Consider the following 7,872-nt stretch of genomic DNA (forward strand, 5'->3'; position numbering starts at 1 on the left):
CTATCATGCATATAGGACAGTACATCAGCAAAGGTACACACACTTTTCTATGTGTATAGATAGATATTAAGTATCATCACTTCCATAACATTATAAGAATCACAATGGGCAGAAATCGTCCATACAAAACTTCATGTCTACATTACACATAATTAAACTAAACCGCCAATACTGTTGTTAGAGATTTGTGTGTGTTAGCAGTAGCTAATGTAGCCCATAGCTGCTAGCTTCATTCCAGGATGATGAAAGGGCTAGAGAAGTCTTGAACGTCTATTATTTCTAACTTCCCATCCCTTCTTTTAAACCTTAGTTATTTTCTAGTATTAAGCACAAACCAAGGCTCACTCCTCATGCAGCATCACCAGCAGCCAAGAACCCTTTTTATTTAATGACTCACATACAGTTCCCAATAGCACTTTGATCTGTAACCAACGGTGGAGTATACATACATAGAAAATCCAATCATGTGTTTTATTATTTATGAAAATTTGGTTGAAATACTTTTTTATGATTTAAACTGAATCTATATAATGATTTTAATACCATCAACCACATCCAACTCAATTTGACAAACAGGTACTCGTGCAGTCAGCTCTGTGTGTGTTCGTCTAAAGTGCTGCTGCATCTTGTTCAAGCTGTGACACTTGTTATGTTGTCTAATGGCCGTTGGACCCACATCTATATGATATATATAGATGAGAACAAGGGGGGGTGTTTCTACTTCTTATCTGAATGGGCCGTGCTTTTTTAAGAGGGATATCTCAGGACACTTAGGACTGAAGTACAGACATAGAGTCTCTGAATACTTCACTCTGAATCTACACAGACCCATTCCACAGAAGTTTTTTTGAGATGCCCCCAAAAAGAAGCCCAACAAAAATAATGTGTGTGAGTTAAAAGACGAGAATACTCACGCGATTGCATCTCTTCTATGAGCAAAATCTTCTCGGAATCACACCTTTCTTTCTGTGTTTTCTGTGGAGAAAAAAGAAAAACAGGCAAGATTGACAGAAATGACCTGAGTGAACTTTACAGTGTGTAACAAACAGCACTTCAGAGGTACACTGTGCCTGTCCAACCTTCTTTGCTAGGATCCGAGCCACCAGGCGGGACATCTCTGACGGACACCAGTTCTCTCCGAATGCAGTTATTGCAGAGCACTCCAGCTTGTGCATGGCCCAGTCTGATTTCTACACAAAACACACATACATATTAAAACCAGCAGATAAGAAAAAAAACAACTCTGTAGTCTAAAGCCCATTCATTTATTTACAATTTAGTTTCCACTAGAACGAGAAGCCTAACAGGTGACATGAACATCATGAAGGGAAGTGACTCCACACAGAGCATCTTGGTACAACACAACAGAGTCAGGGTAGACCAGTCAGCTACTATAAAGCCTGTACGCCTGACACAGCTTTACATTTTTAGACCGCCGCAATTAACAGTCAAGCAAGTTTTTAATGTGGGTACTAGTAGGGGTACTTTGGGACAAAGCAGGGGTTTATTCCAATTGTTTCTTACATGATAGTATACAACTTATAAGTTGCACAACCCCGCCCCCCAAATTTAGATATATTAAGCCCAATGTAGTTGAGGGTTTGATGAGCCATCTTTGTATCTCTATTTTCAATGCAGGTTAATTTCTCTAAAGTGTCAATGGTGGCAACAAATATAACAATCAGTTATATAAACAGAAAGCCATATCAAATACTGGATGAAATGTAAATTAAGACAATGGATTCAACGTTGAACCAAGGAAATAAAAATGTTCCCCGTGCCTATAGGTTGTTTTTTTTTTTGCAGGGAAAAGTTGGAAACAGTGGTTTGAAGCCAGTGTACATAGAAAAAAAAGTTATTTTTAAAAGCTTCACTCTGACATAAACTGTATTGGAGATTAGTATTGCTGAAGGCTGGAGGCTGCAGGCTGCATTAAAGGGACATTTTAGATGTCATTTTAGAGCTAAACACTTAGAGACAGTATTCAATTCATTACAAAGTCATCTGCACCTTCCCACACTGTTTCCTACCTGACATTTCACATTGCAGTAGAAGGCTTTTTTGCACTTCCCACATCTTGCCAAGTGCTCTTTCCTAAAAAACAACAAACAACATCTTATTAGGTTATGGATAATGACCAGAATAGGATTAAAAAGTGACTGAAATCCTTACACGCCTCTGTATATCCCCCCCAGACACACAAACAAACCACTCATGAGTGTGCTTGGTGTGTATATTGGACATTGAAACATAAGGCTCTGTTACAGGAAAGCAGTTGGCGGTGGCCTGTCGTAACTGATAGCAATTGAGACCTCGAAAACATTCTGTGGTATTAATAGAGCTGACCTCGTAATTAACCAGCTGTCTTTATACCACACTGAAACGGTAAAGCAGTCCATAAGTTCACTCCACCAAAAACTGGAAAATCTGTTTCGAAGCTTACTAAAGTCTATAGCTATATGTTTAATCCATTAACCTGTCATTGTGGCACATGTGATGGCATGATAAAACCATATATTAATTGTAATTTATCATCAATTCACTAATCAAAACAAAATAGCTAGACTTGAAATACATTCTATTGAGTTGCCATGATGCCAGTCACACAACCAAATCAGTTTCCCATGTTCAGCATTCATAAGGGGGCCAGAGGGAGGGATTTAACTAGCCTATGTGGAATATGATATACATGAACCTCCATTCAGAAAGATGAGCTACCAAAATAGAATTGAAGGAGTGACACATGTATGACAAAGACTCTACATAGCTTGAGCTTTGTATTAGGTGGTCAGTAAGGAACTCAGTAATTAAAATAATGCAGCTTTGAAATACCTTGTCACGGTATGCTGAGATATTGGACCTATACAGTGACTTACCTGGTGAGGCAGCATTCACAGTAGCTGCCTCTCTCCTTCAATGACAGCACATAAGAGTAAGCCTGGCTACAGAACAGCAGCTCTCCCAGTTTAAAGGCTCTGGTCACGCGAAGTCCTCGCCCTTTTCCTGGACTTTCAAACCTCTCGACCCCTGCGATGCCACTGCCACCCGTCATTGTACCTCTTCTTCCAAAAGTGATCCCTCACTCTGGAGGACCCGGGAGAGAAGAGGTGGGATGTGGCACTGGCACCCCCAGCTACAAGTTAAGGGGCGGAACCCTCCCCATTAATAGTCCACACAGCGACATCCAAAAGGCAAAGGATGAGCCTGGTGGCTGTGTCATTCTGTATTCTCGTGACAGACAACTTTTGCTCTGGTGGCCAATAACTAAAAGAAGCCCTTAACAAAGATTAAGAGCCTACAGTCTTTCTCTGTTACCTGCCTAGGGACAACAGATGGAAACTAGCACTTCTGCTATAATCTGGCATTTTCACAGCTGTAATTGTTACAGCTGTTCATTAATATGCACTGTCCCAAATAATGGATAATTGGATAATTATTAGGCCTACCTCTTTATCCCATAACTTTTAAATATTAGGATGGTTTAATATTTTTTGTGCTACTATGGGAATACATTTAGCCTACTATCAAGGACAAGTTATCATCAAACCTTTATGTTTTACTGGCAGAAGTTTTCATACAAATAGCTAGCACTGTCATGCTAAAATATTAATAATTTACTTCAGCTGAGTCCACAAGTCAAACAGCGCCCCTAGCGGCTCATTATTAGTACTTCACTCACTGGCTGGTAAACTTGCCCTTAAGAAATTTAAAGTCTGAAGTTAATGTTAGTTGTCTCCTTACAAACAGAAAGTTAACCATTTAAATAAAGATAAAAAAAATAGCTGTATTTATTTACTCCCGTAACTTGTGTAGCAGAAGTCCCCTTTGCAGTTTTTCAAAATAAAAGCACATTTTGTATGAAGACCGGAAATAAAGAGACTGAGGCATAAGGCAATAAGAAAAGCAAAAACAAAGAGCAGTTTTGAATCTGGTTTTTTAGAGCTAACTGGGTTACTCTCACAATGGATGTTCATAAAGTTAGTGTCTAATTATATTTTGTAACTTTGTCTTGTTGTATGACGTGTCAGCTAACATTAGTTATTGGACATTAAATGAACCAGAATGTGTTGATTTCCTAGAGGGTGGTAACATACTAGCATTTTAAAATCGCTGCTTCACCCCATCAGTTTCAGTTCACTAGCAGTGTTGTTAAACTGTATTTTTTTTTTTTAACTTAACAGAGTCAATAACAACAGGTGCAGAGGGATATCACAACGCATCTTCATGAAAACATGGTCTCAATCGTTAAATAATGTAAGTCAGATTAACCTCTCATTTTCTACATGTTTCATGTCCTTATGTTATGTTGCTGTTTTTCTGCCGAAGTTTCAAATTTGTGTTTGTCTCTGTAGAGGCCTATTTTTGTGTTTGTTACAGTAATGCATTTGGTATTCTGCAGCCTATTAAAGCTTGTGTATAATACGAATTAGCCTATGCTGAGCCAGTCCTATGTCATATCACATAATAATGATCATTTTTATATATTTTGAAGCGAAACTAGCATTTACACCTGTAATGTGTGTTTTATTTAATCAGCACAACTTACAAGTTTCCCCTTTCTTGTACTGTAATCTTTATGCTTGGATAATTATTTTTTAAATGTTACTGTTATATTTGCATTGCTTTGCCTTTTGATCAATGACAATTTCAGAGTCACATAAATCTGAAACTCTAACTCTTCAAACATCACATCATGTAGATTTGAGAGTTTATGTTCTGGGGTAATTAAAAATGGTCACTCTGAAAAAAAAGTTTGCCTAGAATTGGGCCCTTGAAGTTTAAATGGGCAAGGGGGACTATCTAGATGTGGTGTCTTATTAGTGCAGACAAAAGGAATGAAATATTAAAACAAGAACAGTGTCATTTTACATCATGGTCAGCATCATAAAGTGGAAAGACTGAAAAATATCGAGGGAATTTTCTGATTGAGAGAACAAGGCATCTGTGTCTGTCAGTGTTAAGATATTGTGTTGCTTGGTATATCTGATGAATTATTGTGTTTTATACTAATTAATAATATCAAGTTGTCCTTACCAATGACTATTTACATTCTGAGAGGTATTAACATTACCAAAGTTATGCATTGGAAAATCTTTGCTGATAGATATTTCTATAGTTTCACAGAAAACAGTGTGATAGTGTCAACCCTAATACATACAGAGCTGCATTTTTTTAACATGAAGAACTATAGTACAGAGGAATTAGCAGCAGCTTTGGCTTAACCTTTAGAAATAAAGACGTTTTATTTTACTGTTATATCCTAAAAGGAAGTGGACAGTACCCAGATTACAAAATATCAGAGGAGAAAAGTAAGAGAATGTCAAGCAACACTTCATCCTAGCCAGACTCAAACTGTGGTCATCATGGTTCACACCCTAACCATCCCTTAGAAAAACCCACCCACCCTTGTTAGAAAAATGGTTGAGCACATGGCCTCTTAGGACATCCTGAGACAAAATCTGATACATATACAAAAAAAACGTTTCTATTTATTAAAAATCACAAGCTACCATATGAATGAATAGTCTGCAGTTAACCGCCACAGTGTTGGTACTTTCTGCTGTAGGTTAATAAGGCCATCTGGTGGTGAAGACCAATAATGACTCAGCAGCTACTGAGCATTTTCATTCTTTGTGTTGTGGCAGCAGTGTGTGTATATGTCAGGGAACTCAATAGATTAATAGAGTAGAATATTATTTTTATGATATGTATTGTTTTTTCACATGTTTCACAAGAATACAATACAATACAGTAAATGATCGCGAACAATGCCAGAAGAGGACAACACTATAATTGAAAGACAAAGGAACAGAACCGACAAAAACACAAATCATATTCAGATTAAATAAAGAAATAAAGTAGAACAAAAATAAAAATGTGAATCTTTTAAAATGGACTGCATGGGAGTGGTCAGTTGTCTCCTGTTTACAGACTATAATGTTAGCATCAGATTACAGGGGGTCTGTATGTCTACATCAGCTGCACGGTAGTTATTAGAAAGTGTTTTAGAAGTCTAGCCGGTCTACTATCCTGTATGTTAATTCTTCAAAGGCTGCCACTACACTTAACTGAGTGAACCAAAGGTTTGATAGAGGGAGATCTGCCGCTTTCCTAACAATGAGGCTTCCGATCGGCCCACCGTTGCTGTGTCTTGACTCAGATTCAGGGATCCCCCTTAATGGTGCAGAGTCCCCCAATTTATATAGGCAAGGTATTTCGAGCTGTGCATCTTCACTGTTCTCATGATTCTCACAATCAAAATGCATCACCATGATTCAGTTTCAATGCTCTACATTACTGCACTTGGCTACTTTTTAAATAAACAAAGACAAGCAGTCTTATAAATATGAACTCCTTTTGTAGCTTTTAGAAAGTGCTTTAGACATCAATGCCATTATCAATGTCTTTTCATTGTAAGATAAGATAAATCAATTATATAGGTAATACGTTTCTGTGTGTACAGTTTATTAGACCAGAGAAAGATGTTTTTGAGTCACTGTGTGTTCACTTCTCAGGACTTAGCTGAATCTGTCTATTTAACCCTTATTAATAACATAGTAGTAAAATATTAAACATGACAACTGAAGCACTGATTACACGATAGATTCTCTATTCTGTATCCGTCATGGAGATTTAAAAAATGAGCTCAGACTAATAGGAAGAGCCCTTCAAGTTTTCAGCTGGTGTCCATTTTGTCATATTGTGCCATCGTGTGGTTGTTCATTGTAAGTGCAGTCTCCAATAATTGGGAACCCCATCCATGATGCATCAGTCCCCTGGTCACCTTAGAAACAGACAGATTATCTGACGACGCTGAGTGAGTTTTAAGAGATGACCAGCACTATCAGGACAGTTTTTTGTGGAAAGGGACGATCAGGTCAGGGACTTGATCTTGAGTAAATTGAACAGTAACATAGCACACGCACACTGCTGCTCCCTCTCTATCTCTCTCACACACACACATAAATACATACAAGCACAAACCACAGTGAAGATTTGTCCCTCATCTGTATCTGAAGCCTTTATCCAACCTTGCCCCAGTTTCCCCCGATTTATTATAATTCCATTTTTTTCGGTCTTTCAATCTAAAGATTTGTTCCTCCTCATTTTTTAATAATGTGCAAGCAAGCGAGGCATGTACCGGGGAGATTATGTGGTCGTCTTTGGCGTCTCGTCTTGATTACATCAGAGGAACCTGATTTGATTAGGAAGAAACCCCCTGTTTCGGTATGCGCTCTCTTTAGGCCTACCCACTGTGCTGATTTCTTGCTTTGTCAGAGGGGATGATCTTGATGAATATGATCTGAAAGAGAGGGAGGGAGGGGGGGATTAGGTGAAAGGATTATAATTTCCAATGACTAGAAATAATAAGAAACAATAAATCCTAAGTAGATTTAGTTCTCAAGGAAACCCTGTTAGGGAAAATCAACAGAATAAGAGACAGGACAGAGGTATTAAATAGATACAGTCAGACTGACCTGTTTGGTCTGAGATATAACTTCTGGATTTCTCTTAGTCTTTCAAACCCAAATTTACTGCAACCCGTCATAGCATTTGTAGTGGTTCGTGATGAGTTGTTACCAGTTTTTTTTACAGTTTATCTGGATTTGTTAAACACTTAAAGTTCATATTGTCTGTTTTTCAACAAATTTCAGGATTTTTTTTCAACCATGATGACGCATTAAACAATATCTGCAGTTGTAAAAAAAACATATCAAGACATGTATAACATTAATTTGTGGTTGCACACAAATTGCACAACTTTATATTTATGATCTAGTCTTTTTGTCCTTTTTGTGTCTTTTTCAAATAATTTGATCAACATGTGGACTACAGTGTTTCGGCACTATTTCAGCCCTGCAGAACTGGTGG

At 37.8% G+C, this 7,872-nt stretch overlaps 1 protein-coding gene across 1 annotated transcript in view; it reads right to left on the reverse strand.

Annotated features, from left to right (window-relative positions):
• Window positions 1-3,125, reverse strand: part of LOC132984994 (N-lysine methyltransferase SMYD2-B-like) — an 8,943-nt gene extending 5,818 nt beyond the window's left edge. The window contains exons 1-4 of the mRNA XM_061052090.1: window positions 2,877-3,125; window positions 2,031-2,094; window positions 1,080-1,190; window positions 915-975 (exon numbers count right to left, since the gene is read on the reverse strand). Coding sequence (XP_060908073.1) covers window positions 915-975; window positions 1,080-1,190; window positions 2,031-2,094; window positions 2,877-3,052 — 412 coding nt within the window. The 5' untranslated portion in view covers window positions 3,053-3,125. The remainder of the gene's footprint in view (window positions 1-914; window positions 976-1,079; window positions 1,191-2,030; window positions 2,095-2,876) is intronic.
• Between the last annotated feature and the right edge of the window lie 4,747 nt (window positions 3,126-7,872).

This window comes from Labrus mixtus, chromosome 12 (genome assembly GCF_963584025.1).
Source record: "Labrus mixtus chromosome 12, fLabMix1.1, whole genome shotgun sequence".
Lineage (NCBI taxonomy): Eukaryota > Metazoa > Chordata > Actinopteri > Labriformes > Labridae > Labrus > Labrus mixtus.